General features: G+C 40.9%; 1 protein-coding gene across 4 annotated transcripts in view; it reads right to left on the reverse strand.

Moving 5' to 3' along the window:
- The window catches only part of PDGFD (platelet derived growth factor D), a 144,183-nt gene that overhangs the window by 40,579 nt on the left and 83,257 nt on the right, over nt 1-20,347 (reverse strand). For 2 of the 4 annotated variants that reach the window (XM_082277508.1, XM_082277507.1), the window contains exons 3-4: nt 17,541-17,721; nt 16,832-16,873 (exon numbers count right to left, since the gene is read on the reverse strand). In XM_082277508.1, coding sequence (XP_082133634.1) covers nt 16,832-16,873; nt 17,541-17,721 — 223 coding nt within the window. The remainder of the gene's footprint in view (nt 1-16,831; nt 16,874-17,540; nt 17,722-20,347) is intronic. The other 2 variants (XM_082277510.1, XM_082277509.1) reach the window with 1 other exon arrangement.

Below are 20,347 nucleotides of genomic sequence, written 5' to 3' on the forward strand. Positions count from 1 at the left end.
CTTTCAGAAGTGACTCTTCGTGCCTTACGGTCTGCAGTGCCCATCCTTTGGCAGCAACAGTGGAGAGTTCTGAAGACAACTGGGCTCCTTGCTCACCTTGGGTCCATGTCTAAGCACATCTGGGCCATCGTGGCATCCCCTTTTGCAGGGCTTTCTGGTCCCCCTGTGATACCCCATGCTGGCTCTGCCAGGGCAGCGGGGAACAAACATCCAGAGGGGTCCTGATCAGGGTGATGCTGCACATCAAAGTGGTGTCCAGGGCTGTCAGGTGGAAAAGAGCTTGGGAAGAGTGATCCCATGGGCCAAAAACTTGCTGTCAGGTCAGTGTCTAGTGCCCTTGTGAGGACTTTGGTGAACTTCTGCCATGCTGACTGGCAGGGTTTTGGAAGCAGCCTCCCTGGTAATAGGTGACTCTGCCCTGAGCAAAACTGAAGAAGCTGATACTTCACTTGCCCGGCAGTGTCCAGGTGGGCAAAAAACTCTTTCAGAGTTAACAGAAGGCAGTGACAGCTGGTTATTTCAGGTCCTCCTTCTTGGTGTGACTCATACCAAATGGGAATGTACTGAAAGGCCCCAGTACTAGGGATAGAAGGAAAAATATTATTGAGAGAAAACCTCCTAGGAACAAGGTATTAATTTTCTGACTTCTTTCCACTTGAGTTCTACACATACTTTATAGATTTAAACACGGTCCATAATCAGAGAAAAAAAATATTAACAAATACAGTGTAATTTAATTTCATATTCCAAGTTTTCCATTGTTCTACCAGGAGAATCTGCTAAGTGCTCCGACATGCACATTTAGATTTTCAGATGTGATTTGGGAGAAACATGGAAGCAATAATAGTAATAACGAAAAACTCTAATGCAGCTAAGCAAATTTAATTCTAAAGCTGAGGACACAATGTAGAAGGGTACTGGTAAGGGATATTAGCTACCCTAGCAGCAATCCCAGCCAATTGATTTTTTGTGAAGGATCCATTTGTTTTTGAGCTCTCTGACAGAGGGTGCTGTTTAATTCTGCAGTAAGCATGCAGCAGGAGCATGTGTTGTGTTTCACAGATAATGCAAAACAAAGCAATTTGTTCACCCTCCTGCTTTGACTGGAAGGCATTGCATTTTCTAGGACAACAAAAAAGGACTGCTATCCAAGCTTTCTAAGATGTTCAATAATCATAAAAATAGCAAGGATATCTAATCTTTGAAGAATAAAAGAACCATTTTCTCTTCGCTTTTCCAGGTTTTTGATGTGATCAAAAGCAGTCGATTTACTGCACACAGCACAGGATACTGCTTATTGGGGATATAGTTTAACTTGAATTTCATCGAACAGCTAAATTAAGGAAAAAACCAAAGTATTCCAACTGAACTTCCAGACCCAGATCTACTCCTCAGAAACACCACTGCTGTTAAAGCTAAATACAAGTACCTTAGGAGCAGTTATGCTTCTCATTTCTCTTATGCATTATTTTACAAACACCAATTGTAAGTGACACCATGAATAAAGACCAGGTAAAAAACACATTTGCCACCTTTCTGTAAACAATCTAACTAAACCATGTTATCAGTTTTGGGATCAGCTTACCAAAAAATGGCCTTGAAAATCCTTCTAAACACCAAACTGAGGCCATAATCTCAGGACCAGAAAGGTGTGTACTGGGCCACGATTAGTGCATGACATACTTTATTTGAATTCTGACTAAATACAAGCATAACCAAATAGACTAAGGATGGCTGTAGAATTATAATAGGCTAAATATTTTCAAGCAGTGAAAATCAAGACAAGCAGTTTAATTCAGTTTTATACTAATGACCTGGAAAATGTCACAGAGAATTGAAGCTGGAAAAAAAATAAAAAGAAGTTGTAAACATCATTTAATACAAAGAAATATGGTAGGACTACCAGAGGTCAGAAGCAGTGGCAGGTAAGAAAAACAAGCTTTCACTTAAAAGAATGTAAGTGGAGAAAAAGGTACAAGCCATAAACTCCATCTGATGGCACACATGGACTCAGAAAGGAACTGGTACCAAGAGCCATTATGGAACAAAGATAAAACCCCAAGAAATTATTCTGAAATGTGACACAGTGGCACAGCATGGAGGGTGACTTACACCTGCACAAACAGATCTTCCCCAGGGCACAAGGAGATGCTCTCCCCATACCAAGGGGACACCCACTACCACAAATCACCAAGAGGATGCCACATGACCACAAATTACCACCTCCCAGGGGGCCACAGGCACAGGTGGGGCCTCTCCTCACTGGCAGGCTTGTGTGAGCATTTGCATGTCTTCACTACCTTCCCACGAATGCAGAACAGGGTTATGGTCAGAAAAAACGTGACGTTTGTGTGTGCAAGCAGCTCTTCTGGAAACTGATGATGGTATTCTCCAGGTAACAGGCAAAGCCAGGTTTAACCTATGTGGGTGTGGTATCAGTATTGATAAAATTGCAGGAAGTAGGTACATACCCCATCTATGGAGACACCAAGCTGACACCAAACTCCTGCCATCCTGGCCTTGCAATGCTGGTCTGCGCAGGCCAGATTTTTTGGCAGCCCACCTCCATCAGCAATGCAGGCTTATGAGGAGAAAACACAGGGAGACTGCTCTCACACACTCTGGCAGAGACACTTTGTTCTGTGGTTCAAAAACTCTGAGTCTTTCCTGAACACCAGACAGCATTTTTAAAGTACCAAACGCACTGCTGTGTTTAGTTCCCACTGCTGGTTTTTAGTACAGCCCTCCTGGCCACCCTGTTCATCCCTGTCCAGGAATACCAGCCGTCCTGGGCAGCCACTGCACCAGCAGTAGGCCAGCACCCATGTAAGACTCCAGATTTCAGCAGGTGATATTACAAGCTTGTTGTCTCTGCTTTTAATCTATCCCTTAATGCACCTGGAAATGTACCTGAACCAGCACTGAGCTAGCACTGTCAGTAGACAAAGTTGCTGCTAAGGTGGGAAAACAGTGTTTACTTTCACATATTTCTGATGGAGATAAATTATGTGTATAGAGAGTAGAGTGTCCTATTTTCCGCTGCCTTACATTATCTCCTCTGGGTTGGTTTTTTTGCTCTCTCTTCAGAGCTTAATAATGCCAATTTTTCTGTATAAACTCATGCATATGCAAAAAGAGGTGGAAGGCCTGAATAAGAACATGACTGATACATCCAGGTTCTTTCCTAACCATCAGCGTAAGATAAGCACACAAGACTTTGTGTACACCACGCCTGCTGAGAAGACAGGCAGCTCAGAGCTAATACACACATGTAAATACAATGCACATTCTGAAATAGGATCTCATTTCCAGTCAGGCACAAAAGTTTCAGCTCATCTGTAAAAAACAGCAATTGCTTTGTGTTTGGTTTAGCTTCCCATACCTACACAGCATTCCCAATTTCTCTTTACGTGTAGAGAAAGCAAAGTTTTCAGCAGCTTATTTCCATCACTAGCAGCTTCTTCAGCATTCAACACAAACCACACAGAGCAGTCAGACTACTTGTCCTCATGGTGCCCAGGTTCTTTCAAGAATTTTTTTTTTGGTTTCAAGTTTATTGGCCAGACCTTGGTGTGAGATAAATTTTTGCGGTCCCAAGGTGGTTTATTTTATGCTGCCCTACAGCAGTGGAAAAATTAGCCTCATACTTTCTAAGCTGTTTTCTCAAGTTTCAGGGTTTTTCTGTTATTTTCATTTTTCTTTCCTCAAAGATAAAATTCTTTTTCAAACTTACCCATAAGCCTGCAAACAATGAATCCCAGGGCTCACAAATGCCATTATCTCTGTCACTCACAGTGTTGTGAGGAGAGATGAGAAAATGAAAGAAAAGACAACCTCCATGTAAGAACTTTTGAGCTACATCTAAATTAAGTGGTATAATGAGGTAGAGAGTGATCAGATACAGCATGATTCATGCCTTCAGACACAACTATTACCCTGCAAAACAGAATGGCCACAACAAACTGCACACTGGAAACAGCCCGAGGCCTGTGCTGGCTCCAAACTAGCCATGCTAAAAATGTGAATCGTGCAAATAACCTTGTGCCTACGCCTTGGCTCATATCCATCCTGTTGAAAAGTCACTACTGACAATTCTGGATACACAGACATCCTTATCAGAGGGTCTGATCCTGGAAGAGCTTGCATTTAGGCTTCATTTATATGATTCATGGCTGGACAACAATGGTGCCTAGAATCAGGAACACATAATGAGACAACGTGGTGCCTAATTCCTATAGTCCGAGGAAGAGTTTCAATATTGTTTTTTACAAAATATGACCTACGAAATACATTAAGACACAAATATTGATTAAAAGGAAGCATTTTTATAGCTGCCAAGATCAGAAGCATTATTAAAAAAAAAGGCTCCTTCAGGTTAAGAAAGGGACCTGGAAAATAAGCTTTATCTGCCACAAAACACCATTTTGTACAATTAAACTATATTCCCAAACAAGAACTATTAAAATTAAAAAAACTCCTGTTGTTATGTGTGGAGGGCTGTGAGCCCTTGGCACAAGAGCCCTCTGCACTCCCGAGGAGAAGAGAGACCTGAGCGCAAACAGACTCTCCCCAGAGATAAGCAACCTTCCTCTGGGTCATGGTGACAAAGTGAACCACCCCCAGCATGCCTTGTTTCTCTATGCTAATACCCGGCGGGCTCATTGGTTTCTACTCCACCCCCTGCCTTTCCCAGAAAAAGCCCCTGTTTCTGCCCCTCAGGAGGGAGTCTTTGTCCCTGGCCTTCCCTTTACAGGGGCTGCTGGGCAATAAAAGCCACGTCCGTGAAATTGCCAAATGGGGCTCCTGCCTCTCTGTCCCCGAGTTTGCCTTGGGTGATTTCAGAAAGAGCTGATATCACTTGTAGTAGAGAAGTTGCTACACTTGCTGGAATCCCCTGCTGCCCAGGGAGGCCTGCCACCGCCCCGGGAAGAGTTGTTCTTTGCAGGATGCTCTGTCTAGGAAGGTCGCGGCACATCGGTGCTGACCAGCATCGGACCCCCTGTGATAGTTACGGGTCACAGAAAAATTGGATGTTATTTGATTCTGCCGAAAATGATCTAACAGGAAGATACACTAATTCCAGGAACCTAAAAACTATTTTTTGCTTTCATTGCTACAGATGAGTTGCAAAATCTGACCCTGGGCTGGAGGAGGTGCTCAGTTCAGTAGCACAAAGCTCAGCACCATGCAGGCGGTTATTTTATGTAACAGTGTCATTTAGCCAGGAATTTACAAGTAAGATTTATCCTATCAGGTCTAAAAATAATAACTAAATATAATAATATTAAATTATAAATAAAATATAAGTAAAAAATAATAACTAAAAATAAAAACTGCAACTAATAAAAGATGTGTGTGTGAATATATATGAGTAAGGAAAGACCAAAACCACTCTGCCATGTCTGTCACCCACTTTATTATGAAGACATGCATGGACTTTATCAAGTGCTCAGAGCAAAACAGAAGGTTCTAAATTTAATAAAGGTGTATGCATAGAAAACACGAGTATGATTTACACAGCACCGTGACTGTCTTTGGAAATGTGTGTAGAGTGTGAAGGTTATTGAAGTCAGAACCCCTGTGCTGAGCAAACAACAGCAGCAGCCTGTGAGCAAACCAGCTTCCCCAGCAGGGAGGAAGGATGACCTGTGCCTGGGGCTACAGAGTCAGAATAAAACTAAGAATTGTTAAAAGGAAGTGCAGAGATCCCATGAGCTCCAGTCATCATGCCACCTAAGAAGGAGGAGAGGGATGAGAATAGTGACAAGCTTTCTCACACCCACCAGACCAGTGGCTCAGTGTGGTCTGAAGCTGATTTTTGTTCTTTCACCGTCTTGGTTTGGAATCTGGGATTGTTGTTCTCCATTTTGTAGACATGCAATTTCTTACATTAAAGAGGATCTCAGGTAAATCTGGCAGGCACAAGAAAAGTGAGCATCCAAATAAAACAGCACAGCAGACAAACCCCTTTGTTCACTCTTGGTTTAGCCACACAGCCCACCCTGCTGGCACAGTGTCCCAGACTGGAAGCTGGAACACCACCATCTGCTTCTGTACTGTCTTTTAGAACTTAATCTCATGGCATTTTACAATTGTGCCTGTCTTTGAGGTGGCAAGGTCTCAGGCTATAAGAAGGTGTCAGGGCAAGCAGTGGTGGAGCCTGGCCTGGAAGCCAGCACCCTCCCTGAGGTCACAATGCTGCATCCAAACCCATGGACAATGCAACTGCAGGCCCAAGCATCTTCACTGAGGACATGCAAAAATCACTAATATTATCATAACCCAGCACAAAGAAAGTTTGCTGTGGAAAGAAGCAACCTAACGTGTTTTTGAATTACATGCTGGATAGAAGGAGGAGTCTAGGAAACCTGGGAGCCCAAAGATGGACTGAGCTGACAAAGAAAATCCATTGAAAGACACATTCCCAGTGTTAGGGCAGCCAGGCTGGCAACTGTCATACAGACCTGCCTAAGCAGGTTACCCTGGCAGGTGACACTGATGCCAAAGTGATTTTTGGCAACACCACCACCCATAAAACAGCCCTGGTGATGCCTGAACTGCCAGACTTAGTTCCATTCACTACCACAGAGGCATTGTAAAAAGTTAGGAAAATACAGGGCAGTTTTGAAAAGAACATCAAAAACTCTGAGGGGATTGAATAGCCTGAATTTTTGGGTAAGATTAAAAGCTAAATATGGAGATCAGTGCTTGACTAAGCAAAAAGCAAAGAAGTGTGAAAGTACACTGCAAATATCTGAAGGAGATATACACCCACAAAAAAAGAACAGACTTTATCATAAATCAGGAAGGAATATAATTGCAGGCAATGGTATGGCATTAAAAAAAAAAGGGAAATTAAAACTTATTATGAAAGAAAAAATGTCTTTGCAACAGTGATTTATTAGTCCATGGTTAAATGTTCTGTATGCACTTGTTATATTTAAAAATTATACTAGAGATCATGCAATGAATTTACAATACAGAAAATTCCTCTCCTGAAGGAAAATTGACTGCATGACCTCCCATCAGAATTCTAGGTTTGTCTGCATCAGACTTTACCAGGGGAAAAAAAGCGCCTAAATTTAGATTCAGTAATCTTAAAACAATCAGTATCATCTGATCCAGACATGTAAGCAGTTTACAGCAGTTACAGCTGTTGCAACAAACAAGGCAAAGATTTATTATGTAAGCAATTAAACACCCATTACACACAATGCATTGAAAATGCAATTGCATTCCTTGCCAAGAATGACAAAAACACATTGAACAGCGCTAAGGTTGAAACAAACCCTGCAACCCAAACTTGGCTGGAACAGTACAAGAGCAGGATTGTGCTGCCAGGCTTTGCAAGGTGCTGACACACAGTCAAATAAATAGCATTGGAGGAGTACAGAACATGAAGTTGTGCCTTGGAGACCCTCTCTACACACAAGGCTGTGAAGACACGCAATCCTTGTTTTGATTTAACAGACAACTTGCAACCAACACCTGCTGTGATGGGTTTTCACAAGTTCCTCAGTGCAGGTTGGAGGTCTAGCATGTTTCAATGCACCATACCACTTTTGGTATTTTCTTCTGACAGACTTCCAGAGGAAGCAGACTGACTTCCTACTCTTCTCCAACGCAGTTGGTACACTTAAATTAAGCTGTGCACCTTCATCTTTTGTACAAAATCTAGAGCAGAGGCTGCTCAACAGCAACAGCGCCTGGGAAGAACAGGCCATTCATTTGCGCCTCCCTTGTGGCCACAGTAGTAGGTCAGATTAGTCCTGCCACATTAACCAGGAGGAGTTAATTAACACCTCTTTGCAGCATTGCAATACAATGTGCTCAATTAAACTTTTTACAGAATCAAGCATGGCATCTCTCTTCTCCGAACAAATCTTGACATTTTAACTAAATTTTTAGAAAACACCTTCCAAATTTATCAAACCAAAATAAGTTCTTCATATATTATGATCATTTCACATATTAACATTCTTCAACTGTTGCTGAAGTGGAAGTAAAGGACAGAATATGGATTTACAGAGACAGCATTATATCCTCAAGTCAACAGCCTAAAACAGTCTCACTTTTCAAACAAACAGCTAATGTAATCTACAGGTTAATGAGCGCTGTTAAAAAAGTTTGACAGTGTAAACTCACCTCATGTTCATGCATACTGATGTGTTGTTGAGGGTTAACTTATGGGAGAATGGTTGGATTTAACCCTCCTCTTTAGTGCAGATGCAAGAGAGGATCACACGTCTATCAGCAGCACTGTTTGGGTGTTTATGGCAGGCTCAGTTTGCTACTGCATTTGCCATCTCTCCTTCTGGTGTCTTCCTAATGGTCAATTCCAAGCAGACAAATTAGCTATGAGGTCTCTGTCTTCTAAGAGGAACTGCATTAAAGCTGTGACTGGTGTCTCTTGTATGGTGTCAAAACACCAGGTTCAAGCTACTTGTATTTTCTGTTTGTTTGCACAGACATGGGAAGCAAAGTCAGGGAACAGGGTGGCCTTTTCCCTCTCCCAGGTTATGCTCATTATGGCACATAAAATGTACACTTCTATTTCATGCATTATGATTTTTGGTGGTTGGATCCATCCTAACTTTCTGCTACCGACGCATATTTAATGTTAATTAAAATATTTCTTTATAGATACCATGAGAAAGCTGTCCAACACACCTGGTAAGTAGAATTATGGGTTTTAACACTGAAAAGCTCTAAAAAAAGTCTTAAGTATCAAATTTTTTTTTAAAACTGACTGATTTGCCCAGAGTAGTTTTAATACAAAATACCTTGAATACCTTTCATCCATTTTCTAACCACAATTCATTCTCAAGACTTCCAGACCGTTAGGAATCATTGATTTGTTTCCCTAATTAAAACAACTAGGTAAGATTTTCCCAAGTTTGGAAATGGGTTTAATTTCTTACTTGTCCAATAGAACAATTTTGCCATACACCAGTATTGTGAACTCTGGCTCACTGGAACACTATTTGTTGTGTAATCTGTATTTTTGTTTAACAAAGATTGCTTGACTGTAACTGACATATGAAGAACGGGGAAAAAAATTAGCTTTCATATAGAACTTTTTTATGTATCCAGATCTATTATGACTAAAACATGACTATGAACCAGGAAGCAACATGGGCATGTGTCCTGGTTTCAGCTAGGGTACAGTTAATTTCTTCTCAGTAGCTGTTACAGTGCTGAGTTTTGGATTCAGAAAGAGAATGGTGTTAATAACACACCGATTAAGGTTTTCGCTAAGTCATGTTTATCCTAAGTCAAGAACTCTTTTTTCCCTCCTAGTCTCATGCTCTGCCAGTGAGGAGGCATGCAAAAGAAACTGGAATGGAGATGGGACAGGTGACCTGAACAGACCACACTTTTTGTTTCCTTTTTGTTATCATCATTATTATTGTATTTTACTTTATTTTCAATTATTAAACTGTTCCTATCTCAACATACAAGTTTTACTTCGATCCTCCTCCCCATTCCACCAGGGTAGCAGGGTGGAGAGAGGAGGCGGGTGAGTGAGCAGCTGTGTGGCACTTAATTTCAATCTGGGCTTAAACCACAACAGCACGAAAGCTAACGAGACAGACAATTCATCATGAATCTTCATACATGCCCTCACTTAGTCAAGTACAGTGGCAAGATCATGGCCAGTTGCTATGATACCGTGGCTCCCTTCATTCAGTTAAAACACTGAAGTCACTACTCTGCCAGTGTTACACACTTCCCAACAACTGCAACATCCCTGTGGCTCTTACCAGCTACTCTTACATGCTGTGATCCCATTGCTAATATGATTGTGTGCTTCCTGGAATTTGCATCTTCAAGTTTGCTTCTGCTGTATTTTGCAAGAAATCATGTTCATACTGAATGAGGCTTTTGAGCCTCTGATTTTTTTTTTCTAACATGGATAAGTAGCCCTCTTGTACTGCACATGATGATCTTTTCCTTTTCCTGTTGGTGTCTTTTGTACATCTAACTTATCTTGGAAAAGTGGAAATTTCCTCTGGGTCACTAATTTCCTCAGGAATTCTTTAAACAGGTAAGTTCTGACTGCAGGAAATGCAGTCCTTCAAAATCTAAAGCTGTCCTAAATGAACAATGCCTCTAAGTCTTGTTAGTATCAATTATTTGAGACAGGATACTGGATTTGAAAATAACACACTTGTATTTGTACAATCCTTTGAAGGTGTAAAGTGCTGCATTTCCTTGCCCTTGGCCAATGCCACGAGTTTGGTGAATTCTCATCCAGTGTATAGCACATGGCTGGGGTTAAGATGCAGCATTTTCAGCAGGAATTGGACATTAACAACATAACAGCTGTTATGTTAAGACAGATCGATGACAACATCCTGCAAAGAAGCCACACTTTAACTGAGCTGTCAACAAATCAAGGACAGAGCAGAGCAAATGGCCAGTTCTCCCTCATGCTGTTCAAACAACAAAACTGCCAGGCACACATGCTTGCAGCTGAGAAAACATAGGTATTAAGGTCTATTTTCCTTTCTGATTAAAACAATTGTTTTATCAGTTGAAGTCTGACAGCTTCCAGGAGCTTCTGTGTGCTTAAATGGTCCCACTGCTTCTGGTTCTGGTATCTTCCTTGCAAGAAGGTCTGTATTTCCCTGGCCATAACTCAATTCCTCAGTCATGTTCCCAGTTGACTCTTTTCACTTTTGAAATATATTCAAATCCAGTCCTCAAGTTCACAGTCAGAGGTTTTGCCAAAAGAGGCTGATCTAGTGAAATGGTCTTACTTTTGTCTTGCTTTCTACCTGATCCATACCTGCCCGCCCTCCTTTCCTGGACACAGTTTTTCTTATTTCAAGTCCACTGCCTCTTTAAAATCTCCCATTCATTTTCCTCTTTTCCTTCCTAACCAGGCTGCCATGACTCTTCTCGTTTACACAGATCATTCTTTCCCTTCATTACCTTGCTAAAAATGTTTCCTTATTGCCATTCACCCTCTTGAGTCCAACTGAAACTGCACTCGTGACTGTAACAAACAATTGACATGTGGATGCCTTCCTAGTAGAGAGGGAAGGCTCCTTCTATCATGATGTGCTTGCCAAGTTTGATATTGTTAGTCACAGCCTCTCCGTCCTTCGGTTTTGTAATTTTCCCTTTCACTTTCAAGAATATTTGCTTGTCTGGGGCTTCACCTGCCTCTCTGACCATGATATTTTGGTGTTTCTGCTGCCTTCTCTCTCTCTGTGGACTTGACTCTTCTACTTATGTGTGTTTGCCTTACCCACAAAAACCTTTATTTCTGATCTTGGACTACACTTAACTGTCCTCCTTTGTCTTTGCTACTGCCACTGTTTCGTTGCCATTCCTGGATGACCCTATATTAGTCCTTCCCTCTAGCACTTGCAGCATCCTCTAATGCTAAGCTGATAGGTGATTCCTCTTCTCCCTGAAATCTCTGAATTTTGAATGGCTTTTGAAATTAAGACAAAAGACAGGGAAACTCCTAATGAAGTTTAAAATTTGGACAGTCACATAGCAGAAGGATTGGGGCCAATCTTTGTGTCTGAGACAAGAGCAAACATGGAAGGGGCCTCAGACCTTCAGAAGAGACCTGCCAAGAGAAGGACTACGTTAAGACCAGAGTCTAGGGAACAGTGGGGGACGATGCAGTCTGGGACAACTGACTGTGAAGATCTGGGTCACGTCAGGTTTGGCTGCTCTGGCTGCAGCCCTCAGGCTTCCTGTGACTCATATGCTGCCTTCAGCTGGTGCATCTCAGACTTGAAAATCTGCAAGTTTTCTCACCCTGGAGGAAAAGAGATTGGGTGGACAAGACTTAGGAGTTAGGCAGTAAACATTTAGGGTTTTGGAAAGTGTGACAGGATGCTGAAGGGAGAAAAAGCTCCTGGTTTGATGCAAATGTAGGAGTGAATCTTTTAATTAGAAACTTTGGCTGCCCCTGCAGCAGCCAATGCTGCCTGTGAAACTGACCATCCAGACGTGCCTTCTAAACCCAAGAACACCCTTTCCTTATTGCCAAGCTGACTCCCACTTTCACTTTTTTTGTATCCTTCACTATCTTTTGTTCTGCTCTGAGTGCTGGGAGAACCAAAATGTGCCTGCCTTACCACACTGCTTTGCTTGTCTAACACACCATCTTCTTTTCTTCCTCAAACTTTGCTGAAGGACAGGTTAGGTCCTGTGAATTGAGCAGAAGCTTGAGGATTGCTGGATTCTCAGGCACCCCTTATTAAATGGAAAGCATTCCTCCTTTCCATATAAAATTACTCTGAGATACTCCATGTCTCAAGATGCACCGAGGTGTACCATCTCTTTTTAACGTGCTGTCATTTTATGTTGCTGTTTAAAATTTTTAACACCTTTCAAAGTAAAAAAAAAAAAAAAAAAAAATTGTGCATAGATAATCTCCTGAATTCCCTGCTTATGTGAAGTTGGAGAAGTAATGTTAAAGATTTTGAGCAGGTTTTATCTAATTAGAAGCTAGGACCTAATTACTTCTCTCCTGAAAGATAAGCCTCTGGCAGATAATTTTATGAGGATAGTATGCCTTGAGCAAAACAGAAAATAGTTTTCTGTCAGAACTTAAGAAAATAGAAGGTTCATCATTACCCGTTTTGCACATGGGCTGTATTTATAAAAAAATCTTTGCTGTCTAGCATAGACAGGCAATCAAAACTGAAATCACAGAAAGCAGAAGAACTGATAAAAGGTCCCTGATTAATTTCTTCTTTCTTCATCATGAGATCTATTTCATGTTCCACCCCTTTATTAACCAAGACATACCACTCCACCCCATTCCTTTCCTTATGTACTCCCAGCAATTTACTGGATTCCTTCTGTGGGTTATATACTAGAAAGGAAAGTATAGATGCACTATTATCACTCCTGGTGTCACATGAGATATATGACATGGAGTTTTAGGCAGAATATTTTGTCCCGGATATATAAATGAATTATCTATCCATTCAGTGAAAGAAGTGACAAGCTAAACCAGAAGCACAGCAGCAGACTGATGCAGCTTCCAGACTGGCTTCAGCTTAGAATTAATCATTCCGTATGATATTTATGAATCTGTATTCCCACTGGTGAATCTTTTTGTGATCCTGTTAACTCTTAAGAGCATTTATTTATTGACTTATTTAAAAAACCCCTTAAGCCTGCTGCTGCACTACTTGCGCAGACAAGTCTAGTAAAATACAGGGTACCAGTCGCTTAATTCAGAGTGATAGCAGTGAGTGCAAGTATCAGGATCAGATTCATATTTTTCCCATTTTCATTTTCTGATTGGTCTTCCAATTTTGTTTGTTCTCTTCTGAACTTAACAGGCAAGTATCAAACAGTTTAAGCCTAGAATTTGAGCAAACTTTGACTGGTCAATATTCTTTGCATGAGAAAGTAATTGCATTTTATTGTGGTGTCTTACCCCTGTTTGTGACTAATGGTCTCTTTTTGATCATATGAGTGGTGACCTATATACAGGGTGTTGAGCAGAAAACTATTTTCCTGTAAAATTCCAAATATGGATCCAAACTCAAAATTCCTCCCTCCTCCATTCCATTCCATTTTCTTTATGGCTCCCTCATCCAAAAAGCTTCATTGTAAACAAGGCAAAATTATTTTGGATTTAACACATTGATACATATTTTGACATCTTGGAACAAATGCTCTTATGTTCTCCTGTTTAATACCACGTGTATGTGTATGTATGTTAAAAGACATATATGAAACCTTATATCTTTATATATATATGCATGTTTATAAAAGTGCATATACATATGTTCCTAGCTTTTTGGTAGCCTTTGTTCCCAATAATGATTTTAGTCAAAAGTTCCAAAATATGGATTTCATTTAGGATTAACTGAATAATCAGTAAAGCAATAGCAATTTACTGTTATAAATGTATAATAAATAAGTGCCTTTTACAATAAACTTAAAATAATGTTTGTAATTAGCAAATGGAATCCAACATTTTCTATCTGTCTCATTAAAATGGAATTAGGTGAAGAGTTGAGAATTTTAATTCAAAACATTCACCTTTATTGTTGAAACATGTTCCTGAATGAGTTCCTAGATGATTTCACTAAATGCCCATGCAAATGAAGTTGTAAAACATGGGATCCAATCTTGTTAACACTCCCTTCCAGAATTATGACATTGGAAAAACTTCAGAAGGAAAAAGGGGAATATATGAAATGATTATTTATCATCCTTTGTTTCATGTATTTCTACACTGTTGTGAGTAATTATGTCCTTAGAGTAAAAAATAATATAACAACCACAAAAAAATACTAGAATACCTCAGTGCCTTCTATAATACAATTTAATGTTTCTACGGCAACTCAATCAAGAAAAGCATGAAAAAAGTACCAAGAAATAATGGCTTTAAGTGATAATGATAGGAAGGAATTTCAACCAAATTTGCAATCAAATGAGGCTCATGCATAATAGCTATCTAGGTCTTGCTCCAGACCGTTTTTGCTCTACAGATCTGTGAAGCTTAAAAGAAAAGGCAATTTTTAAAGAGGTTTGAGGGAAACAATTTACTATGCAGATACCCAGACTAAGCCAACAAACTGCACAGTTACAACTGGGGGCTTTGAATGTGAAGTGTCAAGTGCAGAGACCAGACCCCAACTGTGCATACCGACCTCCTCCTGAACCAGCACAGAGGAGGAGGGACTTTTTCCGGAGAGGTTAGGACACTTTTGACTCCTAGGCAACTTGAGGTCAGCAGAGGAAAGCAGGACACACTTGACTCACTAACAAACTCCTGGAGTCAGGTCCACCCTGGAGCTCCCACTCCAGGGAGTGCTATAACTTTGTGAGAGAAGAGCAGATCTGGGACAGGCAGCTGGCCACAAGCATGCTGGACTTGTCCCGTGCCTTCACGACCACCATCACTGCTCCCCCTCCAGCTTTCCGAGTCCCTCAGACCCACAGAGGGGAGAGCAGAGGCAGAGGTGCCAAGACACAGCGGATGTGGGAAGAGAAGGAGGAAGAAGGTGGAGGGCGACAGCCTTGGCAAGCCGAAGTTGCTAAATGCTGTAACTAGATGGTCAGACTTTATTTCACCGATTTTTCTCCCCTGTCCCTGGTCCCTTATCTTATATTGGGACAGCTAAATATTCACATGTATATGTATAGTTTTCAACCTTATACTGTTAAAGACCATCCTTGTATCTTTTTGGTCTAATTTTCCAGAATCAGTCTGAGTTTTAATCCCATTGAACCCTTTCATCCGACATGGGTTGTTTACTATCTATACCTTGTTTCAGAAGGGCAAATGTGCTACAAGTGACACAAATCTACTTCAATTATTCTCCAGAAAAATAATCCCCTTTTGTTTCTCTAAATGGTACTGAAATGTGAAGTTAATACAAAAACCGCAAGTACACAAAGATAATGAAGGATGTTTCTGCTAAGCTCTGTGGTGCATTATTTGTGCTTCATGTAGAGTGCTGAACTAAGTAAAAGCTTGATCTGCATCAAATGTAGTGAACTTCACTGACTTCCTTGAAGATTTATAAACGAGAAGCCGAGGAGTCAGGCTGCAAGGCTGCTTGGCTGTGTGAGTAACAGTGAGAAATTCCCCCAGTCATTCTGGCATGATGCACAGGAGATGGAGCTGATCAATAAATTCCAAATCACTTGCTTTATTTTCTCTGGAAAATTTTCAGTCTGGTATACAAATAAACAACTACCATGCAGATCCAAACTCCAAACATAAGAAAAAGCAAGGGAATTAAGAGATTTGCATGTATCTTGTGCACCATGTTCCAAGAAAGGCCCCAGAAGTAGCCCTTTGTTGGAGAAGGTTACGAAGGGAAGGAAAAAAGGCAGTGTAAAGGTCCTTCATTTCATCTCATACACAATACCATATGTTTTTGCACGCTTCATTAATGCTCCCTGGTTTACTGACTAGAAACACACTGAGTCCAACCTTCAGGGGTCAGCAGTGTTCAGCACAACTATGAACTGTGCTCTAGGCAACTGTGGGGACTATGGCATAAGGGCTGACTCTGCACAGTATTAACCCTGCAGTTTTAGGTTGGACAGTTTGGAATCTGAAAACCAGCTAAGTACAAATCATCCCCCATCTCACAAATACCACCAATAACCTGTACAGGGCTCTTCTCTGAAGTAAAGAAGTATTTCATTCAGAGGTGTACTTAGAGATTACTCTTGTAAATAGATTTTCTAGATTGCAAATTCTCTGTTTACTCATAGTTTTGAAATGTGATAAATACAGCAGCCTTTCCTGAGCTTTTTAGTGCAGAGTCCTGTGTCCTATGAGTGATAACATTCCTTTTTGAAAAGTCTAATACTATCTGCCTATCTTTATGTTCTTTGGAATAAAACATGCTAAATTCAGCAGTGTTTCTGTGACTGTGCTGAAATACAAACAGTATAAAGAAAGGCTGATGCTTCACTGTCTCATTTTTTATGCCCAGTGGTCTTTCATAGACTGTTCTGCCTGAATTTGAGTTTTAGTAGATTACCTTCAAATTAGAGCTCAGGATGTACTTACAATTTAATGCCTTATTCCACTAGAAGCCTAACAATTTAAATGCAAGGGAGCAAAATCTTTATAGTTTTGCTCTGTCTTGAGAATGTGCTGTTTATGAACTCTTTTTAGCATACAAAGGCATACATGCATGCAAAGCCAAGAGATGGAAGTGAAATGACTCAAACAGTGACTCTTTCCTGTTACAACATTATTGCTATTCCAGGTTTTCTTATTCTTGTTAAAGGACAGTGGATTGAATAAAAAGGGAGCAAGAAGTGTGATGGATAGGAAAACAAAATTATGACAGTATAATAAATTAATGCTTACCATTTCCTGAGTGTTTGCAAAATCTGCCTCTTTCGAGCTACACTGCACCAAAAGCATTATAATATTAATCAGGACAATATAAAGGAATACATATTTGTATCAAAATCTACTTAAGAGTACTGAGCATTCCTGCTCCCTAAAAACAAAACCAAAATAAAAACAACAAAAAAAGAGGAGGTTTTCATCTCGTTGAAACAGTACATGATACACTGCTAATGCTTCTGCATATACAGAGGTATGTTGACATCTGGTTAAAAATACAGTCTGAGCCTGCACATTGTCTTGCATGCAGAATTTTATTGCATGCAGAATAAACTACTCTTTATCTGAGAATCACAGCCATAACCCCTCAAGGTATTTTCATTTGACCTCGAATTAACATGAAAAATAGGTTCACAGGGCAGCCATTTCTTTGCTATTTCTGCAGCATCTCTCAAGGCAGTGGCAGTGCAGTTTCAGCATAGAAAGTGTTAGTGCTTCTGAAACATGTTATTAGAGTAAATCTTGAACTGAACTTGACTTTATTTTATATTTAATGACATGATGTCAAAAGTACTTTGATCTGCATTAATGCAGTTGCTGGAATAAAATTACTTTCAATCATTTAGTGTTTTGATACCACGGTTAGCTACACCATCCAGTCTTCAAGAACTGATGCTCTTTTACACTGTAATCTGTCTCTCACCCCTATTATCCCTAGGAGACTTACCACAAGAGAGTAACATATCTTGAATCCAGGTTTAGCCACAAAGTAGTCATCAGATTTGAAGGTTATCTTTATGTGATTTGTTCTTGATGTTATTCTTGGAGGTACTTCCTTGTGTCCGCACCACCGTCCTCGAATAACCGTGCTGGTCTCTGATACATCTTCCACTTCCACAAAGTCATACCTTAAAAAGAGTATGAAGAATTAGTTTTTGCTAACTTTGGTTACAGAGGGTGCTTGCAAATTTACAGGAGCACAGCTGGAGACACAAAGACAACTGTTCCCTGTTCTCTACTCCAAAACATCAGACTAAATATTACAAATGGTGGACACAGTCACGTGGCACAAAATAAACTAAGCTGCAAACTACTGCCTGAGTGCTCAAATGACTGATTTCTGTGCTTCTGGAACATGACAGTATTTGCTACCACATTAAAATTGCAGTAAGAGGCACTTGCATGTGCTTAGTATACAGTAAGCATACACATTGCGTTTCATGTGGTGGGTAAATAATTTAGAGACCTGATAAAATATTATTTAAGGCAGGCTGCCCAACCTGAGCAGCTGCAAGCACTTGTGCACTTTCTGGTGGTTGCCCAGCTCCCTGCAGCAGCAGCCACAGGCTCCCGCCTGCTGTGTCAGTAGGAGGGCTAGAGCGGGGCAGCCACTGTGCCAGGAGCAAAGGGGGATGCTGGAGGGACACAGGGCAGTGCATGCTACTGAAAGGTGCTTTTTAGGACCTTCCTTGTAGGTGTCACATTGCTCCTGTAGTTGGTTTGGAAAGATTTATGTCTAGCTTTCAAGCAGGAAAGTATGCAGCCGCTCTGTGTGCTGCAGTGCGGAGTACAGTTATTAAGCTGGAGAGTAAAGAGGACAGAGAATACAGTTCTGATCTTACTAAATCTATGACAAAATGTCTCTCAATATCTTTGGAGCCAGAATTAGGCCCCACACATTGCAGCCAGAGAGGCAGAGGTGATTACAAGAGGGGCAGGTTGAGTGCCATCCTCACAGTACAGTTAAGCTTTAAAACTCTGGAGATCTTTATCAGGAATGTTTTCTATTATCAAAGCATCTGCTCCCTCCAAAGATGGAGTTCAGGACTGTTAAGTGATTCTTGCTAGCAATGCACTGCTTCCCACCCCCAGGTCTGTGGGCCAAGTACCCTCCTCCTTACCCAGTTGTGGGAGCTGAATAGCTCTGTAAATAACAGACCTGCTTTTCTTTTTCTGCTGAGAGCCCACGAGAAAAAACCCATAAGTACTATGTGGTTTGAGAATATCGACCCTGGTGCTTTTATATTCACCAGCCCCAAACTGCACAGAACAGAAAATAACAGATCCACCGTGACCGAATCACTTAAACCTGCCCGAACTCTGCTGAAATATTATTTCTTTGTAACACACCAAAATTTAGCTCCAGGCAAGGGTAAACTTGTCTCAATCTCTCTCCACTATCCCCAGCTCCCAGTCCCTGGAGGTAACAGATGTAGTACCCAGCAGAGCTCCCAATAATCCATTCCAACCCCCCGGGCAGCACAAAACTGAACGCCTATTGCAACACAAGGGGTTGTTCAGCAGAAGATAACCTTGTAAGCTTTGGTGAAAGCTGTCCTGACTGGCCTCCCCACTTTTGGAAGCCAGAAGCCACACTAACTAGCAAAACCAGGGAAAATCCATGGACTTTTGAGATGGGCTTGTATCTCTTTCAACAGCAGAGGTTTTGCTGCAATGATCATGGAAGTAGGTGTATTCTCAGTTGCTTCTGTGCATCCAAGGAGCCTCAGAAGCTGGGTAATTTAATTGCTTCTCAGAATCATCTCTTATCAAGAATCTGTGGAAATGCTAACAGCACTTCTAGAACATTCTGTAAGACCTTGAATATTTCCTCTCCTTCTTCAGAAGCTGTGAAGAAATATAGCTCTGCTAAAATATACCTTTTCATTCCTCAGCCTGAATGAATTTCAATCAGTTCAGTCTTAATAGTATGCAAATTACAATAATTAGCATTAATGAAAAATCGAAAGAAAACACTAGGAATTTTCTGGAGAAAAAACTTAAGGTCAAAAGCAAATACAAAAGCAAGGTAAGGTGCAGAGGTCCTGAATTACTTGTTCAGTATGCCCAGCCTTCAAGCATATGCTCAGCTCTCGGCATTCATTTCAATTAAAACAGTCCTGGCTGTCTCTCTAAAGCAGCACTGCAGGGATTGTCAGGGACTGAAGTTGCAGAAAGGATCTAGTTTTGAAAAATATATTGAGGATTAGCAAAAAATCTAACTGCACACAGTACTTAGCAGATTTAAAGCTATCACAAGCTATCTGACCAAAAACTTCCTCACTCTGGAAATAATACTACCCAAATAAAGGTCTTCCAGAAATTCTAGGGAAAGCTTTATGGCAGAAAAGGATGTGGTATTTCTCCAGCTTCTATAGACACTATGGATGATGGAAGGTCTTTGCTTTTCCCTGCATTCTAAATTAGCTGCTCTGGAAAAAGCAGGCAGCCTGTCTTCCAAGATGTTCTCCAAGCACATAATGCCAGTAACAGCTTGACTTTCCCTCACTGTGCCACCACCTTTCATGGCTTTTGACAGTGAATACTTCATCTTTTTTCCACAGTAAATTAGCCCTCTGTTTCAAAGTTGTGATGCTTTAAGGTCAGCTACAGTTTATCCACTATGTAAATATTAACAGGCTGCTTCTGTGTGCATTAGGCTCTGAATCTGGGAAAGCATTTGGGGTACTGGGAGGATACTGTTGTTACTGACTCTGCTGCTGATCTTGGACCGACATCACCAGAGCAGAGCAG

The sequence above is a fragment of the Coloeus monedula genome (genome assembly GCF_965178545.1).
Source record: "Coloeus monedula genome assembly, chromosome: 3".
Classification (NCBI taxonomy): domain Eukaryota; kingdom Metazoa; phylum Chordata; class Aves; order Passeriformes; family Corvidae; genus Coloeus; species Coloeus monedula.